This window comes from Lepus europaeus, chromosome 2 (genome assembly GCF_033115175.1).
Source record: "Lepus europaeus isolate LE1 chromosome 2, mLepTim1.pri, whole genome shotgun sequence".
Taxonomy (NCBI): Eukaryota; Metazoa; Chordata; class Mammalia; order Lagomorpha; family Leporidae; genus Lepus; species Lepus europaeus.
This window is the reverse complement of record NC_084828.1, coordinates 77153351-77173841: the sequence shown is the minus strand read 5'-3', so window position 1 is coordinate 77173841 and position 20491 is coordinate 77153351. Positions and strand designations below refer to the sequence as shown.

Here is a 20491-nt window from a genome sequence, read left to right as displayed (position 1 = left end):
GCAAAGGATGAGTAGATTTAAAAGTGTGTTTGGTTTTTGTTTTGTTTTTTAAAGGAGCAAGTCACGCTGATATTTGGGCCAATGAAAACAGCAAGCAAAGAAAAGTAAAATGAAGGCAGGCCTGGTGCATGCAAGGAGCAAATAAGATGACTGCTGTCAACATGGGAGAGGGTGATGAAAAGTGGAAGTCAGAGGAAATAAAAGACCTTATAAATTCTGCTAAGGACTCTAACTTCTCTGAGTGTGGGGAGAAGCCTTTGGAGGGTTTTGAACAGTGTGTGGTACGACCTAATGTGCATTCTAAAAGGATCACTGACTGTCTTGGTATAAGCCTTTAGACAGCAAGAATAAGAACAAGGAGACTATCTGCTAAAAACCAGCAGGCTCTCTGAGAGTAGTGCAAGATCTAAGCAAAAGATAATGGCTTGAGCAACTTATTTGAATAACTGCATGAAAACGTTTTGAATAAAGTTTTATTGTTTTCCCTACCCAATGCTCCTACCCAAGCTTCCAGGAAAACAAACAAAAACAAAGATAATCCATGGTTCCACGTTAATACTAAGTACTTAGGGAAAGAACTCTTAGAATTTTACTGAGATAAAGAAGAAACTATAAATTTCAAGATACAATACTAACATACATGGTTAATGTTATTGCACTGTGAAACTCCAGATCTGTCTACATTACAAAGGACATTTGGACTTTGTTTCCCCTCGCACTGAATATTTTATGGATTATATATTGGAAAGGAGTGAATTGGGGAGTTTGGGAAAATAGGATTGCCTAAAATTGCAAATATTATTCTCCAAGGCATAATGTATTTCTGAAGATAGTATAATTAGTTAGAGCACTTTTTCTATATGAACATTACTATAACCAAGGATTTCAATTTCTAAGCAAGGCTTCCAAATTAAGCCAGAGTAACTAATGTTATTCTCTAAAAGCAGTGATAAATTAAATCCAAGCTTCTTGTAGTTTAAAAATGTCAGCCATGTTCCAAATCAAAGAATGGAAAGAAATTAGAGTTGAGAGAAACCATATATGGTATAGAATAGACATAACTCACTATTTTACACATCTCAGAAAAGACCTGCTGTGATTATAGCATTTGCCCAAGGTAACAGTTACTGACATAGCCGGGACTAAAAGCTAGAGAATTTGACCAAGCTTTAATTACTGTAAGCTGTCATAATAACAAAATAAATAAGAATCCTGTTGTCTGATTTCAAAAGGCTTAATGGAAGATGAGTTTAGTGATGCAAGGTAAAAGGACTAGGAGGATCATCACAAAATTTAATGGTTAAGACAGAGAAAGGTGGTGACAGTGAGGCCTGGGGTTGAGTGGGAGACCTACTGAAAGAAAAACCTAGGTTTGCCATTTTAGTCTGTTCTCTATTATACATTACAATGTTAAATCAAATGTCCATATCTCAGACATTTACTTTCTATTCTAATTTTCAAAGTTTATTTTCATAAAGCAAATCTCTTCAGTTTAATTAGGCAAGAGAAAATGTATGAAAATAAGAATTATTGCAACCAATATTAACATATAACAAGAACACAGTTATACATTTCATATAATTATTGTACCTGTAACAAAAAGGAATTGGAAAAATAATCCTTTAACAATTTACTACAGAACACATAAAGCTTCAAAAATTATTCATTTGCATGCAAAAAGAAAAAATATTTAATGTTTCTACGGTTCAGAAGATCTCAAATGTCTTAGCACACATAATACAACCTTATCTCCCAAAATTCAATTTACCAGTGAAAATTACTTCTGTCCTTTCTATAATGGACACTTACCTAGATTTGGGCAAACCATCCATCATTCCTAGATTCTAGAACTCATTTTAAAGGGAAAAATGTTAGGGGTAGGGTGGGGTGGTAAAAAATGACTAATTAAAGTACTCAGATGAATACTAAAGCCTGTAATACATTTTTTAAATTAGGCCTAAATTCATTTCAATGTGCAGTGGGTAGGCAAAACATCTGTGGTTTTGATATGGACATTTAGAAGACAATAATCAATAGAATACTGTATGCCAACATCAAAACTAAAAAGCAAATCCTCACAAATAAATTAGTTCTTATGTAATCAGCATCAAAATATAAAACAAAGAGCACAAAGGATTTTTTAAAAAAAGCAACACAATTTAAAAAATAATAATAATCAGAACTAAAGGTTTGGAGGAAGAGGTGGGGGAGAAGAGTAGATGAGGAAAGACACTTGTTCCTTACTATCTTCCCTTAATTTGTTGGAGGCTTTGTTTTTGATTAATTTGCAGGGCCCAAAGAAAGAAAGAAAGAGAGAGACAGAGAGACAGACAGACAGATAAGTGAGTTTCCCTCAGCAGGTTTACTCCCCAAAAGCTAAGGCTAGGGCTGGAGCCAGGAACTGGGAATTCAATCCAGGTTTCCCACATGGGTGGCGGGAACCTGAATTACTTGAGCCATGACCGATGTTTCCCAGACTCTGCATTGACAGGAAGCTGTATCAGGAGCCAGAGCTGCGAACCAAACCTGCATATTCCATTGTGGGACATGGGTATCTTCACCAGAATTTTAACTGCTAGGCCAAATGCATGCACGCTCTCTCTCTCTCTCTCTCTCTCTCTCTCTATATATATATATATATATATACACAGATATACATATATTTAAATTTATTCTCCTCCCTCACTCAAATGCATACCTTTGAGCCTTCTGATTAATTTTCTAACAAACTCATCCAAAATTCCAAAGACTAAGGACTTATAAGGACTTAGCCACTGGCCAAAACAATCAGAGATTTCCTTCTGCATTTGTGTTTTTAGCATTTCAGGAACTGAGAACACTGCTTATAAGGCATCTCTAAGATATAAAAAAGATGTCTGCCCTATGAAATCAAACGTTATTAACAAGTCTTTGAGAGTCTTACAAATTTAGGATCCTAATAGTTTAAAAAGGTTAGATTAAGGGAAATAAAGGAATTTCAGTGACACTGGAGACCAAGAAATTGATCTGTTTAAATCGAATTCTTTTCCTACAAGCACAAAGCTAAGAGATTCATATGATTTAATCTCAAACCTCCATATGAATATCCCAAGTATATACTAAATTAACTTAAGTCTTTCAGTTGGTTCAGAACTCACCACCAGTTCCCATTGTTGCTTTTTTAAAGAGCTACTTAGAAAAGACTTAATGTACAATCAGTTATTAAAGACTTCCTTATACTGATCCTCAAACCAATCTCAATCTTTCCACACAACCACACAAAGCAAGCTAAATCTCCATGAGAGCTACCATGTTTTCCACTAGTAGTCAATCTGAAACATTCTAGCAATGCATATACCCCTAGACTTATGTGATTACAGTATTTTGTAAGATTCTCCAAATCCAACATAAGCATGTACATGTGCACCCCCCAAACTATCATTTGATGAGCTGAACTAGAATCTCAAAATTTCTATTGCTAAGCTTTTATTAAATATACATTTGATTCACTTTTTTAAAAGTTCACATCTTATTTCAATGTGTATTTAAATGGGATTCCCTGGTCGCTACATGTATTCAATAATAGGGTTTCCAGGGGCTGGCGTCAAGGCGCAGTAGGTTAATCCTCTGCCTGCAGCACCAACATCCCATATGGCCGCCGGTTCTAGTCCCGGTTGCTCCACTTCCAATCCAGTTCTCTGCTATGGCCTGGGAAAGCAGTAGAAGATGGCCTAAGTCCTTGGGCCCCTGCAACCATGTGAGATGGGGAAGAAGTGCCTGGCTCCTGGCTTCGGATTGGCATGGCTCCTGGCTTTGGAATGGCACAGCTCCAGCCGTTACAGCCATTTGGAGAGTGAACCAATGGAAGGAAGACCTTTCTGTCTCTCCCTCTCACTGTCTGTAACTCTACCTCTCAAATAAAATAAATAAAATCTTTAAAAAAAAAATAGGGTCTCCAAAACAATTTCTAGTTGAAACATCTAACAATTTTACTCCACCCACAATAAGGCTCCAAAGCCTTTACAGAGGTTGTAAAACTATATTCTTTTGCCCACTCTTCTTACTGCTGAGAATTCTTAATGAAAAACTTAAATAGGAATAAAATGCCATATAAACAAAGTTGCATCCAAAGCATCTTACCTATTCCAGCAAAAAATAGATAAAAATGCCCAAAAGGAATAGAAAACAGGGTAACTTATACCCGTTAAAACATATTTTGAACAGAAAACAGAAACAGGAGAGTTTGGTACATTATGGAACCAAGAGATCACAATCTGTTCTAGGCTATCATTATGGTCCTATGTAAATGACTAGTTCTTTGGGTGACTTTTTTTTTTCCTCTCCAAAATTTTCTGACACTATGGCTGCATAATTTTAAAATTAAAAATGGAAAACATAAAGCTATTTCCTTATCATCTAACTTTAGCATCTAAAAGGAGAATACAACACATTGCTAAACTTAACTTAGAAGTGGCATTAGCTAAATCACCCGTGGTTGAGGCTGCTAAAATAGAAATACTAAATCTATTTACACAGAAAGCTTGCTAAATCTAAAACACGCACTTACGAACCACAAGATGCTGTTCTGGTGATTTGAGAGATTTCATGTTTTACTCTGTTTTGATTAAAAACACCCCTCCCTCCATATTTCAGGAAATTAAAACTGTTAGTGCAGACTAATTAAGCTTCTGAAACCAGGAACTAGTGGGCAAAGGTTAAGCAATTCCATAATGAAATCAATCAGCAATATATACTAAGTGTCAAACATTTAGAGAGCTCATCCCAGGAATACCAAAGGTAAAATCTGAAAAGTATGGTGAAAAATCTATAATATTAGAAAAATGAGAGATGAAAAGGGGAAACCTGCAAACTGACAAAAATTACTGGCTTATGCGTGAAATAACACAGGTGAAACAATCATTCCTGTACTCAGTCTCCCAAGTCCAGAATCACCAGATGCCCCTCAGGAGACTCCTCGGAGTCACCTTCCTTTGTCCAGGGGCACAGACCCTCTCATATGCTGCAGTAAAGAACTTTCCATCAGGGAAATAGCAAAGTCAAGAAGGTTTCAAATAAAATTCCCGAATATCTCCCAGTTGCTAACATATACCACAATTCAACCCTAGAAAAAGGAGTGGAAATAGAAACCTATCAGATATCCCCACCATTTGGTCAGAAATACCATCAATCTCCAGTAGCAACTAGAAAATAGGATAACTTTGTACAGGACTAAGCTTAGAGAGAAAATTTGAATCCACCAATTTAGACAAAGCATAAATGTCAGAGTAGAAACAGTTCCCTCATCCCCCGCTATATACACCAAATGTTTGTTTTCCATCTTCTTTATACTGGGGGGTAGGATGTGAATGTGCAAAACAGAAAGAAAGCAGGGAGCAAAACATAAAAGATTTCTTAAGGGAATGCACAGATCAAGGGAAAGTATCAATGTATTAATATAGTAAAACAATAAAGAAAGAAAAAAATCCAAAACATCAGAACTGACAGAACAGCAGGGCCTAATATCAACTCATCAGCACATTTAGTCCTCAGAGGAAAGCCCAGTGAAAGCAAAATTACAAACAAAAGACAAATATGTTCTCAGAATAAGGGTCCCTAATGATTATGAGCTTTCAATCATTGCACTTCAGGCTTCACTTAGGGATATAACCGGCAATTAGGCCGAGTATTAATGTTGGTTGATCAGGGCATCCTCCCGAGTAACATCAAGGTGAAGTAACTTATTCTTGCTCTCCTACACTTCTTTTTGTCACCTTTATGCTGACTATTGCCCTCACATTAAAAATACACTTTGTTCAGACTAACAGCAACACAACAGTTTCAATTTCAACTTTCATATAAAATGTTTTCATGCCTTTTACCTATCTCAACTTCCTGACTCAAAAATCCTTCTTTATATGTAGATATTAAGCCAGCTGTTCCACAGGCTATCTGTTCCAACCCTAGGAGAAATTCAAACAGCATCATGGATCAATCTCCTAAACATTGATATATAAGTGGTAAGTGTATATATATATATATATATATATATATATATATGTACACACACACACACATGCAGGGCCGCCGTCTGCAGTGCTGGCATCCCACATGGGCACTGGTTTGAGTACCGGCTGCTCCACCTCTGATCCAGCTCTCTGCTACAGCCTGGAGAAGTAGTAGAAGATGGCCCAAATCCTTGGGCCCCTGCACCAGCGCTGGAGGACCTCACTCACTGTGGTGAGTTTGATTACAACGTGTCGTGGTGAGGATCTCTTTTGGTCATGTTTATTAGGGGTTCTATAAGCTTCCTGTACTAAGATGCCTCTGTCCTTCTCCAAACCTGGGAAATTTTCTGCTAGTATCTCACTGAAAATGCCTTCCAATCCTTTCTCCCTCTCCATGCCTTCAGGAACTCCTAGAACCCGAATGTTAGGTTTTTTAATAGTATCCTGTAGATTCCCGACAATATTTTTTAGATTTCTAATTTCTTCTTCTTTTCCTTGGTTTGCCTGTTTCCTTTCCTGTTCTCTGTCTTCTAAGTCTGATATTCTCTCTTCTGCTTCACCCATTCTGTTTTTAAGGCTCTCTAATGTGTTTCTCATTTCTCGTCACTATCACAGTTTCTTGTTCTACTAGTTGTTTCATTTCATTTTGATTCCTCCTTAATATTTCATTTTCACTAGAGAGATTTTCTATCTTGTCCATTAAGGATTTCTGTAGTTCAAGAATTTGTTTTTGAGAACTTCTTAATGTTCTTATCAATTTTTTTTTTTTTTTACAGGCAGAGTGGATAGTGAGAGAGAGAGACAGAGAGAAAGGTCTTCCTTTTTGCCGTTGGTTCACCCTCCAATGGCCGCTGCGGCCGGCGCATCTCGCTAATTTGAAGCCAGGAGCCAGGTGCTTCTCCTGGTCTCCCATGCGGGTGCAGGGCCCAAGCACTTGGGCCATCCTCCACTGCCTTCCCGGGCCATAGCAGAGAGCTGGCCTGGAAGAGCGGCAACCGGGATAGAATCCAGTGCCCCAACCGGGACAAGAACCCAGTGTGCCGGTGCCGCATGGCGGAGGATTAGCCTGTTAAGCCACGGCGCCTGCCTATGGGCAAATATTTTAATACAATGTAGATTCCTCCGATGATTTTTCATCCAAAATGACTGCTTCATAATAAGAAAAAGCCACAGGCTCTCTACAGCCTTTTCTTAATCAATATTCTAAATTGATACTGGGATTATTTCCCACTTAAAAATTTTAAAAATTCTTTAAAATGTATTAACATAACATAAATTTTAAAATTAAACATGTTCACAAATCTGTAATTTTCTACAACAAAATGTTTCCTGTATAAAAGTTTAAATTTTTCAGATAAAGTTTAAAAGGCAGATCTATGAGGGGCTGGTGTTGTGATGGAACAAATAAATCTGCTACTTGCGATGCCAACATCCTATATGGGCATCAGTTTGTGTCCCAGCTGCTCTACTTCCAATCGACCTCCCTGCTAATGGCCTGAGAAAAGCAGTAGAAGATGGCCCAGTGCTTGGGGACCTGTCACCCACATGGGAGACCTAGATGAAGCTCCTGGCTCTGACTTGGCTCAGCCCTGGCCATTGCAGCCCCTTGCGGAGTAAACCAGCAGATGGAAGATCTCGCTTTCTTTCTCTCCCTCTCTCTCTGACTTTCAAATAAATACATAAATCTTAAAAAAAAAATAAAAAAAAGATTTATGAACTAAAAGGTAATATATACTCTCAAATACAATCACAACAAACATTCTATGGATTTTTCACCTCTAGAAAACAAGACCAATTTGATTTAGTAATAAGCAAAGCTGTATATTTTTTCCAAATTTGATTTCTAGACAAAATAACTATACAATCTAGCACTTTAAAGTTTCTCATATTAATGATATAGTTTTGAAAAGTGCACATTTTGTAAATTATGCTAATAAAAAAATCCTTAAAATCACTTAATTGAATCAGGCTAATTATATATCTTGTTGACAATTCTCGTTAGGGTATGATAAAGAGGCACTAAATATCTACCTCCTTGTTAGCTTGGAAAAGGCGGTTTTCTCTGGCCCATACTTACTTACCTTTTAGGTCTAAACTGTTACTTTTTTCAGGGTTCTCCCCAAATTCAGGTTATATGCCCTAGTTACATACTAATGTAGCACTTTATACTTCAACCAACAAAGCATTTAAATACACTGTATTTTTAACTATTCAGCAGTGACCAGCAAAAGTAGCTGTTCCAATGTGTTGAAAGAGGTCACAAGTAAAGGTTTTGGAATGGCTCATACTGGCAGAGAAATTAACCCTCCAGATTAGGTTCCAGCTGTAATATGGGGTGGGAATAGGGACAGAGGAAGGAGAGTCATGGGGGAGAAAATCCCATGGATGAGTACACTTCTACTGTGAAAGAGAAAAGTTTTACAAACACTTCTCAAAGTAGTAGGAGAATCAAACAGAACAGATAAGATTGCATGTTGATTCACACTGCTCCATTCATTTTTATAACAACGTATGTGTGACTGGCTAAAAAATTAGGTAAGTCCATTTAAGAAAATGGGTACATATTTTATTTTACTTGAAAGAGTCACACCTGGATAAGCCTTACCTGTCATGGGATCAAAAAGCTGATTGGCTTCTAAGTCTGTGAAAGTACTACTGCAGACAGGACATTTGAAGGAAGCCCGGTTGGTGGAATCCCTTTCATCGGTTTCAATCCTTCTTCTCATGTGGTCCAATTTATATTTTACCACATTAACAAGAGTACGATAATTGATAAAGTAGTAGTTATGGCGAGTGGTTTTCCCATCTGCAGCAGTCTCTACTCTCATTCTGCATTTGATGAATTTGTCTCCCTTTAAATTATTTAAAACTGACCGAAGTTGCTTCCGATCAAACTTGAGCAGCTCCAGCATATCCTCTTCTTTCACACAAGGATTTCGGATCAAGATGTCCAAGGCCAACGCGTGCTCAATGCCATAAAAACCTCGGATCACATACTTGGCTAACCTCTTCAATGCAGCTGGAACTTCAGTGAGGACATCCGGATCTGCCATCTTTGCAGTAAACTTCTACTTTTAATGCACTGAATTCAGGGGGAAAAAAAAAAAAAAAGATTAGCTAGGCATAAAGGCATGGTAATCATATTTCTTTATTGGTTACTTTCATAATCTATGGTGTGCTTGGTTCCAAAAAGTAACTGATTATTTATAACAATCATATGTTAACTTCACTTTATTTCAGAAAGAGAAACACAAAAAAGCTAAAAAAAGTGATCACAATCTTTAATGATATGGATCTTTGCAATGCTGGAAACCCACTGAGAAACTTAACAGTTAGTATAATCTTTGCTTCTTCTCTTGAGTAAAGTTTTTCTACCAAGATCTAGGATGTTTTATTTAAGTATACTCTCACATTAAATTAACAACAAATCAATGAATATATAAGTAATATCTAGCTGGGAGTGTATGATAAAATCATTAACTATTGTATAGCTGGAAGAAATTTACACTTAAAATCAGTTTTACTAACATTGCAAAGTTAAATCTGATAATTAGGTAAACATCATTTAGTCTCAAAGAAAGGAAAGAAAAGGTGCTGGCATTGTGGCCTAGTGAGTAAAGCTGCCATCTGCAACACCAGCATCCCATATGGGAGCCGACTCATATCCCAGGTGCTCTACTCCCAATCCAGCTTCCTGCCAATGGCCTGGGAAAGCAGTGGAAGATGGCCCAAGTGCTTGGGCCCGATATCCATGTGGGAGACCCCAATGAAGCTCCTGGCTCTGGCCTGGCCCAGCCCTGCTACAGCAGCCATTTGGGAAGTGAATCAGCAGATGGGAAGATCTGTTGTCTCTCCCTCCCTCTTGCCCTCAGTAACTCTGACTTTCAAATAAAATCAATCAATCAATCAATAAAATAAATCAAGGAAGGAAGGAAGGAAGGAAGGTAGGAAGGAAGGAAGGAAGGAAGGAGAGAGGAAAAAGAAATGAGAAAGAAAAGTCCAAAATACCATTAAATCTTAAATACCTTGTGGAACAAAGCAGAAGCTAAAGTGAATCTAATTTCTATGCTATGACCCAGAAAGCTAACCTCTCAAAGCCCAAACTTGAATGAGCTTGGGAGAGTTACGTGTGTGCTTCAAAAAATGGAGCTTTGGAATTCAGAGTCAGACATCTTCTATTTTGAAAGTTGTATGATCCTGAGTAAATACCTTAAACAACCTCATGCTACAATTTCTCTCCTGAGAAATGAGTGTAGTATCAACTACTTCAATGGGGCTGTTGTGATTATAAATGAGGATGTGAGCATTTCTGTATGAATTTAATATATTCCAAACTAAGAATGGTCAGGCCAGTCATACACTGCTACTCCCTACTCCGTAGGTAAATTTTTAATAGAGAAATCTCATTGAACTATTTCAGGTCAATCAGTTATATTTTGGGGAATCACATTCTTCTATTAACGCTAGTTTCAGCAGTACTTTTATTTGAAATCAGCGGTTATCAATCCTTTCAGATTTAATACCTTTTTATAAAATACTTTTGTATCTGTAGAACTATACTACTAAAAAATTCCTAAGTAACCAAACTACACATGTATTTCAAGGATAAAACATAAGGTTTTACCTATAATAAAAGTAAAAGCAAAGCCATTTGTCATAAAATATACACCTGAACTGTAAATACTCAGGTATGACTAAATACAAGGAGAAAAAGTAACAGCTAGATCCAAATCGATGTTCCTAGAGCCTTCCTATCATCCCAGGGTTTAAGAATGCCAGGCAAATGCCTACATCCAACAACTAAATAGAAAACAGTACTGAACATGTTTTGCTCTCCTGTCTAATCCGCTCTATAGATTGGTACTCAACCCCAGTCTTGGTTCTCTGCTTTCACAAACTCAATAGTTGATAAAACATAACATATGGCTTCAGAAACATGCAACAGATCAAAGAATGACAAAAATCAATGTAAACTATTTTTTCCAGCATTATTTTCTACAATTGTATACAACTGTATTCTCCTCCTTGAGGTCCCTAGCCCCATACACTCCATGCTCCTGATCAGTGCTTCTCAACTCTGGTTATAAAGCAGAATTATCCAGGGAGCATCTTAAGAATAAACCCTGGACCCCATTCCCAGTTTTGTTTTAGTTCATCTGGGAAGGCCAGATTAGGCATCACACTAGTTTTAAAAGACTCTTTAGGTGACTCTAATAAGCAGCAGAAGTCCTTGACCACTGTTTCACACAAGGTGGGTTCCTGGTTATTGAATTTCCTACCACAGCAAATCCTGCAAGGGGACATCCTTGTACCACTTAACACTCAGCCTACCTCCTCTGACTGAAACACCTTAGAAAGCCCTGAATAGCACAGCAAAGGAGCAACATGAGGATTCTGCAATCCAATAGTTTTGGATTTTGAATCCAGTTCTACCATTTCCTTAGACTGTGACCCATGAAAATTCTCAGCTTCAGTTTCTTCATACATAAAACACGATTAACAGGACCTTCTTCATACAGTTGATGGAAAGACTAAATGAAATAATTAATGTGCAGTGTTTTACTTTCAGAACGGACATAAGAGTTTGGTTAAGTAGTGGCATTCATAGTAGTGACTAGATAGAAAAGTGACTTTCACAGCAGTATGATAATGGACGGAAGCAATAAAGATGAAGGTACTGTAGGAGTATTAAGAGTATTAAGAGATGCCTGAACTCAAAAAGAAAGCAAAAAATTGCCAGGGCAGGAAGAATAAATTTATTGCAGAAATGAAATTAAAAATCAACAATATAGTAAAAAGAGTACTAGTGTAGGAAACACCTTAAATACCTATTTGTTTTGAGCCACCATAAATATGGAGAGAAAAACACTACTCTAAGAAATAGATAATACCTGAAGAGGAGCGGATTTGGAAGAAATAAAGCATTCACTTCTAGACACTTCTCTTTGAGGAAACACCAAAGGCTATTCTCTGAAGATGTCCAGCAGGCAGCTAAATAAATGAAACTGGAGCTCAGAAATGAAGTCAAGCTGTGCCATCTTGTCCACAACCTCTACATTCCCCGCCACCACTCCCCCTTTCCCACTCACGCTGACTCTCTTTATTCTCTGGATATCTGAAGTGACTTAGGTCAGAAGCCTACAACTGACAGTCTGCACTCACCGTTGCACTCAACGAAATGTTTTGAATTAGCTGTCAACATCTAAACACCGTGAGAGTTTACATGAATTTCAACCTCTAGCTCTCCTTTAAGACTGGAAACAATGGAGGAAAAAAATGAGCCCAGTTCCCCCATGGGAACAGTAAGTCCAAGCTGAACAGCAGTTGACACTCCCAACATAAAAGAAGCTTCTTGGGTCTCTGGAGACTTCTGAGTGTGTGACTTCCAAGGGCCCCTGCTGCTTCTTTTTATCTTATCAGTCATCTCTCCGTCTCACCTCCCTCCTACCCAATCCAGCCCCGCATGTGTTCTCATCATACAAATTTTCATGTACACTGTGCACAGGGATGAAACTGGAGAAACTAAGCTGAAAAGGCGGCACTCTGTTTTCTCAGTTTCATATCCGCCCACACCAGCATGCTCTCAATTCAATGAAACACACATGCTTTCCTTACTTCCAGACCTGTGCCAGGCCCAAATCCCCTTCTTCTAATAATCCTCCCAATCTCAAATAACATTTCCTCAGAGAGGCCTCCCCAGGTTGCCCATAAATGCCTCTACTGGTCCCCCGTCCCGTGTTACCCTTCCTGTATCTTCTCCATCGTCTGTCGCTAACACCAAGGACTTCATCTTGTTCACCAGCGAATTTCCAGCCTCTAACACAGATAGTTGAGTACTCATACAAAACTTTGAATACATCTAGGCACGTGTTCTCCCGTCATGCCCATCCTGCCAGCTGCCCCACGGTTCACTTCCCCCACTTCTGCTTCCACAACAGAAAAGATAGGCTATTAAACAACCTCTTTTTAATTTAGGAGGATTTAAGGCGGGTGGTAGGCTGGCTCAAGTTCGCGCTTTCAAAGGATTACGCTGACTGCAGTGTGGAGAATAAAAGGAAAAGAGGGAGCACGCGGGGAAGCCAGCTGGAGGATTTCTGCATACAACTGTTCTAGTTTGGGGAACTTGGTTTCTAGGCACGGTCTCTAACCGCAGTTCCTCAGTTTATCACACTTGAGGCACTCCACGCGTTCGTACAGAAAACAGCAGGCTCCCGCGAAACCTCCGGGGCCGCCTGCCCTCCACGAGCCCGGGGCAGTAACGCTCACTCCTCCTGACTCGGGACCCCGAACTCCCTCGGACTTCCCCAGATGGATCGAGGGCCACACTCGGCGCAGCCACGTCCATCCTACCCGACGTCGCACACGGGCCGCTCCGAGTCAAGGGTTCTAAGAAGGACCAAAGAGAGGAGCAGGGCAGGAGGGTGGCTAGGGCGAGGAGGATAGTTACGGAGAGAGGAGCGAAAAGAATGAGAAACCAAGAAAAGCGGCGCTGGGCCAGAGAACTGGGAACAAGGAGCAGGGAACAAGGTTTACCAAAGCGAACGCTCGAACACTCCCACTACAGCTTCCCTCCGTACCTCAACTGCCGGCTTCACCGGGCCACGCCACTCGCGCGACAGAGAAGACGCGTAATTCCTGCGACCGGCCTTGGACTCCACCTTTAACCTGATCGGCCAATCAGCACGGTGAAGGCTTCAATCAAGACCAAGCCCGCCAATGAAATTGAAGGCACCGCCCTCCATGGCCCGCTCCGATTGGTGTAGAATCCCGGAACAGGCGTTTACCAGGAAGGCAGTGGCAAGATGGCGTCTCTGGATCGGGTGAAGGTCTTGGTGTTGGGAGACTCAGGTGAGCGGTTTAATCCACTTCTGGGGATTCCGACACTTCGGAGTTGTCCAATAACCGCTTCCCATTGACTCTTCTCCCCCCACAACTTCCTGGCTCTTCGACCTGAGGCTGGAGTCCCTCTCAAGGTCTAAAAACTACACTTCCCAGAGGACCTTGCTCTAGTTGACGAAAGCTGTCGCGTCGTGCGGGTAGGGGAGCCCGGGCCTTTCTCCGCCTTCCTAACGTTACCCCCTCGGTCTCCAGGGAGACGTTAGCCTGGAGTGCCTTGGCCATTACTTTATTTTTTAAAGTATGCAGACTTTGAGTACTGTATTAGGCTCTAGGCTAACAGTACAGAAATTAGCAGGATCGTGCCTTCAAGAGATTTTGTTCATCAACGGGAAGTGAAAAATGAGTTAAGAATGACACTGGCAAGTGTCTTCATATATTATTCCTGTTGCCGTTTTATAGATGAAAAAGTTCAGTGGAGAGATGTGAATGACAGAACCAGTTTGAACCGAGTCCCTACACTTAAACACTAAGCTAGATAATGTAATGAAATACTGAGTGATGGTCCTATTTTACTGTTAACTGAGCTTTTTGATTTCCTTGTCAGTCTTTAAAAAAAAAAAAGAATGTATTTGATAGGCAGAGAGAGAGAGGCAGAGAGATCCTCTGCACTCCCTAAAAGCCACAGAAGTCCAGCGAGCGGAAAGCAAGCACGCAATCCAGGTCTCCCACGTGGGTACTAGGAACTGACTACTTGAACCATCACCACTCTCTTCCAGGGTCTGCATTAGCAGGAAGATGTGTTGGGAATAGGAGACAAGTATGGAACCCAGGCACTCCTGCATAGGATGCAGGCTTTTGACTGCTAGGGCAAAAGCCTGCCTCTATTTTAATCTCAATTGAAAACCCAATTTGTGCTAGACAGTAATGAATAGAGAGAAGCATCTTATATCTGCTGCTGAACCCAGTTTAATTCTGGTGTTAAAGTTCAGCTCCCACCTTGGGCATTTGGAAACTACTGTTGAAGTCTGCATTTCCCCCTTCCAGGACAGCATCCTTCTCTTTCCCACCGTAACCTTTAGTTCAGCTGTCCTTAAGAACTTGAATAAATCTTAACCTTGGATTTTATAGATCTGCTTTACTGAAGTTTACCTTCAAATATATGTTATGAGCAAAGACATTGTGCTAGATGCTTGAATGTATAGAAGGTATACCCCAGTTTTCGAAGAGCTTGAAAATTAGTCTTGCAGAAATTATATAAAATTGTGGCAGGGAGCAGCAGTTTAAGAATGTTTCACATTGCCTGAAGAAAATTATTTGCATTACAAAATATTGTATAGAGAGCATTATTATTCCACTAAGGAAGTTTCTTTATGAAATTCTATACAATTTATGTCAACTCCATTTCTTAGCATGAAGTGGTTCTGAAGTTAATTTTATAAGATCACTCAATTCAACATATAAAGTAAGTTTATGGTGGTGTACAGGGACTTGGCAGGAGTATCACCAGGTAGAATTTAGGACTCAGAATTTGGAATTTAGAACTGGAATCCAGAGCTAACACAATTCTTCATGATACATAGAGTGGGTGTTCTCTCCCCTTTGTGCTTCCATTTTCTGTTGTATCTAACAGTCCCACCCTGTAACACATTGTTGGAAGTAGTTAGTTGTTGTTGTTTTTTTCTTTTTTCAGTAGACACTATATTAGGTGGTGGGGTTATGACTGGAATCATTGTATTATATAAAAGGGGCAGAATTTTCTGCTGCTTAAATGTGGAAAACAACAGGCAATTAGTAAGCTTTTTTTGCCGCATCCATTATGTTTTCATTGTAAAAACAGAAGACACAACTGTGCCCACCAGGCAAGTAATTGATCTTGTCACACATCCACTAAGTTAGATTATATGTGTAAAACCAGTTGTCTTTCTATCAGTTTCCTTTTAATAGCTGTTTACTATTTTGACAGATTAGTAGACTTTTTATATTTTATCTGCTGTTGTATTCAAACTTCAAAGTTTGTTTTTCAAAAAAGTCTACTTTCCCATGTGAAGTTTTGAGGGTTTCACAAATATATAAAGCAGTGACTTGAGATTTAGAGCTTTGTTTTATATTCTATAAAGGTATTTGATAATTTAGTAAGGAATCTTCAAAATCTCATTAACATACACGTTCTGTTTTCTCTGTTCTTTCAGAGATTAGGCATGAGCTTAACACATTACCAGCAGCTATATTTGGAGCTGACATTTACTTAATTATGTTGGGTCTTTTTTTTTTTTTCCCTAATCAAATTTAGTTCTAAAACCTAATTTAGTTCTAAAGGTGAAAACCCAAAGTCAGAACCTCCCAATATTCTTAAAGAAATGAAGATGCTATTTCCTAGCATTTCAGCTATTTATTACTGATTAGAATTTCATCTAATGTTGGCTAACATTTATCATCCAAAGCAGTTCATTCATGGAGAACTATACACGAGTACTTCAAAAAGTTTGTGGAAAAAATGAAATTAAAATATAATTTATTATAGTACAAAATTATTTTAAATTCATGTATAGCTTTATCATAAACACTTTTTTTCATGAACTTTTTGAAGACCTTTCATTTAGTATTACTGCATATAGAGGTTTTCCCTGATGTAGTTAGGCTGCATTAGGGTTTAGGCCCTGCATCAAGCCTATAAATAAATGCTTTGATATGTGCCTCCAACATAAACAAACCTGTATGCAAACTCAGAAGTCAACAGTAGACATTAAAGGTTAGAGACGTCAGATAATACAGTAAATAGAACACATCTATATTTGAGTACTCAAAAATAATAAAGCTGTTGAATGAGTAATTCCACACATGGATGTATGGAGAGAACTCATGCATTTTCCTCTTCATACAGATCTCTGAATGTTACCCTTGGCATTGGTAACCAGATTGTCCTGACCCCAAAAGAAGATAAAGTGCTGCCTTACTCCATTGTGTCAGAAGTTTTCAATGTTGCCAGTATTTCAGTGACATACTATTTATTTCAAAGTTATCATAAGTGGTATATTTATTGCTCAGTTCATTTTATTTATTTATTTATTTATTTGAAAGAGTTACAGAGAGGCAGAGAAAGAGAGAGAGAGAGAGAGAGAGAGAGAGAGAGGTCTTCCATCCACTAGTTCACTCCCCCAAATGGCTGCAATGGCCAGAGCTGCGCTGATCCGAAGCCAGGAACCAGGAGCTTCTTCCGGGTCTCCCATGTGGGTGCAGGATCCCAAGCATTTGGGCCATCCTCTACTGCTTTCCCAGGTCATAGCAGAGAGCTGGATCAGAAGTGGAGCAGCTGGGACTCTAACCATTGCCCATTTGGGATGCCGGCACTGCAGACTGCGGCTTTACCCGCTGCACCACAGTTCCGGCCCCTCAGTTAATTCTTTTATATATATATATTTGAAAGTTACACAGACAGAGGAGAGGCAGAGAGGGAGAGGGAGAGAAAGAGGGGGAGAGAGAAGGAGGGGGGGCTCTTCCATCCGCTGGTTCACTCCCCAGTTGGCCATAATGGCCGGAGCTGTGCTAATCTGAAGCCAGGAACCAGGAGCTTCTTCCGGGTCTCCCATGCGGGTGCAGGGGCTCAAGGACTTGGGCCATCTTCTACCTCTTTCCCAGGCCATAGCAGAGAGCTGGATCTTAAGTGGAGCAGCCGGGTCTCAAACCGGTGCCCATATGAAATGCCGGGGCTTCAGGCCAGGTCATTATAAAGGTATTTTGTATATAAGACTATTTAAAGTAAAGGGCCATGATACAGAAAAGGAAGTAGAGATGTCTTTTTCTCCCAAAGCATAAGTCTAGGCCAAGTATTTGGCAGCTTTTTAAAATCACTCTCTGTCAGAACTGGATTATCTAAATATGGAATTGTGAAATGGCAGTACCTTGTCACTGACATTATTCAAGAACACTCTGGAAGACCATCTAACAGGATGCTACAGAAGGGACCTCAGTGTGAGTGTGCAGGATAGAGGGATTACTGCTAAGGTCTATTCAGATTCCACATTTCTAAAATAGGCCCAATAGTAAAAGTTATTCAAAAGGAAAAGGATAAGTTAATATGAAAGTGCTGTAGAAGCCAGCGCCGTGGATCACTTGGCTAATCTTCCGGCACCCCAGGTTCTAGTCCCGGTTGCTCTTCCAGTCCAGCTCTCTGCTGTGGCCCAGGAAGGCAGTGGAGGATGGCCCAAGTGGTTGGGCCCTGCACCCGCATGGGAGACCAGGAGGAAGCACCTGGCTCCTGGCTTCGGATCAGCGCGGTGTGCCGGCCGCAGCGCGCCAGCCATGGTGGCCATTTGGGAGGTGAACCAACGGAAAAGGAAGACCTTTCTCTGTCTCTCTCTCTCACTGTCTAACTCTGCCTGTCAAAAAAAACAAAAACAAAAACAAAAACAAAACAAAAAAAAACGCTGTAGACCAGTGGTTCTCAGTAGTGTTGGTATCACCTGGAAACTTACTAGAAGTACAAAATATCGTGTCCTATGACATCTGCTAAATCAGAAAGTTTGAGGATGGGATCCAGCATTCTGTTTTAACAAGTCCTCCAGGTGATTGTTGTGCTCAGTTTGAGAGAACAACTGCTCTCAATCATCTTCACTTTATTCACTAAGGCTTGTATTAGCAGCGTGTGAACACTCTTTAAACAACCGTGCTTTACATATCATTACTACTGCTTTTTCTGAGTCTTTCCCTTGCCAGAATAGATTTCACCATGTCTTTTATATGACGACAGTACTTGTATCTTTTACAGGTGTTGGGAAATCTTCTCTAGTCCATCTTCTATGCCAAAATCAAGTGCTGGGAAATCCATCTTGGACTGTGGGCTGCTCAGTGGATGTCAGAGTATGTGTCTCTTATGTTTTAGTTTTTCATTAGTCAAACTAAAGGTAACGCCTTCAAGCTACAAAGTCAAATTACACTACTATAATTAAGATTAAATAATAATAATAGCTAAGATGCTATTATCTACCAGGTTTTTATGCCAAGGTTTTGTTTGTCTTTGCTTTATTTATTTCATCTTTTTCAACTATGCTGTACACATGTAGGTACAGAAACTAATGCATAGAGAAGTACAAGTAATAACCAAATTCACTCAGCTCATAAAAAGCAAAGTAAAACTTGCACTCAGCCTAATTCCACAAACCAGTTTCAATCACTGTGCTTCATATCTAGAGTTGTAACACACTCCATATATAATTCTCTGTAAGCCTGCTCCACTGACTGCAAACTTTTGCCTAGAAATACAATGTAAAGATAGAAACTTGGAATTTCATGTCTAGGTCATCTATTCCATGTCATGTTTAGAAAGCAAAAGCAGTTTCCACTGAGTGAAATGTTTTCCTAGGTATTGTTGGCCATTTCTAATCCCAGCTAGTTCTGAGCAAGTCTCTCATCTGCATCTCTTTTGCGTTAAGAAACAGATATGAGAGAAGGAATGGTAGTTAGCTAGATTAACAGTTATTTTCCTCCCATTCTTTAAGTTATTATCCTGTAGACTCTGACATACAATGGTAGTTCAAAACGTCCATGGAAACATGAAATGAAAAAATAAGTTTACTTGTGGTGGGTGTGTGGTTCAGTGGTTAAGTCAGCACATGGGATGCCCACATCTGTTGGAGTGCTTAATTCCAGTCCCAGCTACTCCACTTCTGATTCAGCTTCAGCATATGCATCCCCTGGCAGACAGCAGATAATTGCTCAAGTACTTGAGTCCCTGCCGCCCACTTGGGAGAGTGGATTGAGTTCTGGGATTCTGGCTTCAACCTGGCCCAGCCCTGGCTGTTGTAAGCTTTTAGGGAGTGAACCAGCAAATAACAATCTCTATATCTATTTTATCTATCTCTTTTAATCTCTTCCCTTCTCCTCTCCCTATCTCCCTCTCCCACTCCCCATTTCTGCCTCCTTCCCTCTCTTCCTGATCCCCCGCTCTCCTTCTGCACCTCTCTCTATCTCTCTCCCTATCTGCCTTTCAAATAAGTGAAGTTGTGTTTTTTTTTTTTTTTTTTTTTTTTTTAATGCCTACTGGGGCCAGGGTTGCGGCGTAGCAAGTGAAGCCTCTGTCTGTGACATTGGCATCCCATATGGACGAGGGTTCAAGACCCAGCTACTCCACTTCTGATCCAGCTCTGGACTCCTGGCTTCAGCTTGGCACAGCCTCGGCCATTCCAACTCTTTGGGGATTGGACCAGTGTATGCGAGGATATCTTCCCCACCCCTGGCCCGGATGTGTGTGTGTATGTGTCTCCGTCTCCCTCTCTCTCTCTCTCTGTAACTCTGCCTTTCAAATAAACTAAAAAAAAAGTTAAAAAAAAAAATCAATTTGAAGTCCCAACATATTTATGGTTTTCAAAACTTCTTTGCACTAAAATTAAATATTTAATTAATAATTATTTAATTTTCTTTTCTAAAATTTTTTTAGTACCCTCTTATATTGCTGCTAATTAGAAATCATTCTAGGGGCTGGTGTTGGGGCATAGTGAGTTAAGCTGCTGGCTCTGACACTGGCATTCCATATGAGTGCTGGTTTACATTCTAGCTGCTCTACTTCTTATCCAGCTCCCTGCTAATGGTCTGGGAAAAGCAATGGAAGATGGCCCAAGTGCTTGGGCCTCTGCCAACTATGTGGGGGACTTGAAAGAAGCTCCTGGCTCCTG

The 20491-nt window shown here is 39.8% G+C and overlaps 2 protein-coding genes across 4 annotated transcripts in view; one reads left to right on the top strand and one right to left on the bottom strand.

The window, feature by feature from the left end:
• Nucleotides 1-13624, bottom strand: part of GTF2E1 (general transcription factor IIE subunit 1) — a 31334-nt gene extending 17710 nt beyond the window's left edge. Inside the window, exons 1-2 of one of the 2 annotated variants that reach the window (XM_062208705.1) lie at nt 13562-13624; nt 8590-9066 (exon numbers count right to left, since the gene is read on the bottom strand). In XM_062208705.1, the coding sequence (XP_062064689.1) occupies nt 8590-9037 (448 nt within the window). In that variant the 5' untranslated portion in view covers nt 9038-9066; nt 13562-13624. Of the gene's footprint in view, nt 1-8589; nt 9067-13517 lie in introns of both variants that reach the window. The other variant, XM_062208700.1, reaches the window with a different exon arrangement.
• A 146-nt stretch (nt 13625-13770) lies between these two features.
• The window catches only part of RABL3 (RAB, member of RAS oncogene family like 3), a 57153-nt gene continuing 50432 nt past the window's right edge, over nt 13771-20491 (top strand). For both annotated transcript variants that reach the window (XM_062176978.1, XM_062176970.1), the window contains exons 1-2: nt 13771-13832; nt 18589-18680. In XM_062176978.1, coding sequence (XP_062032962.1) covers nt 13787-13832; nt 18589-18680 — 138 coding nt within the window. In that variant the 5' untranslated portion in view covers nt 13771-13786. The remainder of the gene's footprint in view (nt 13833-18588; nt 18681-20491) is intronic.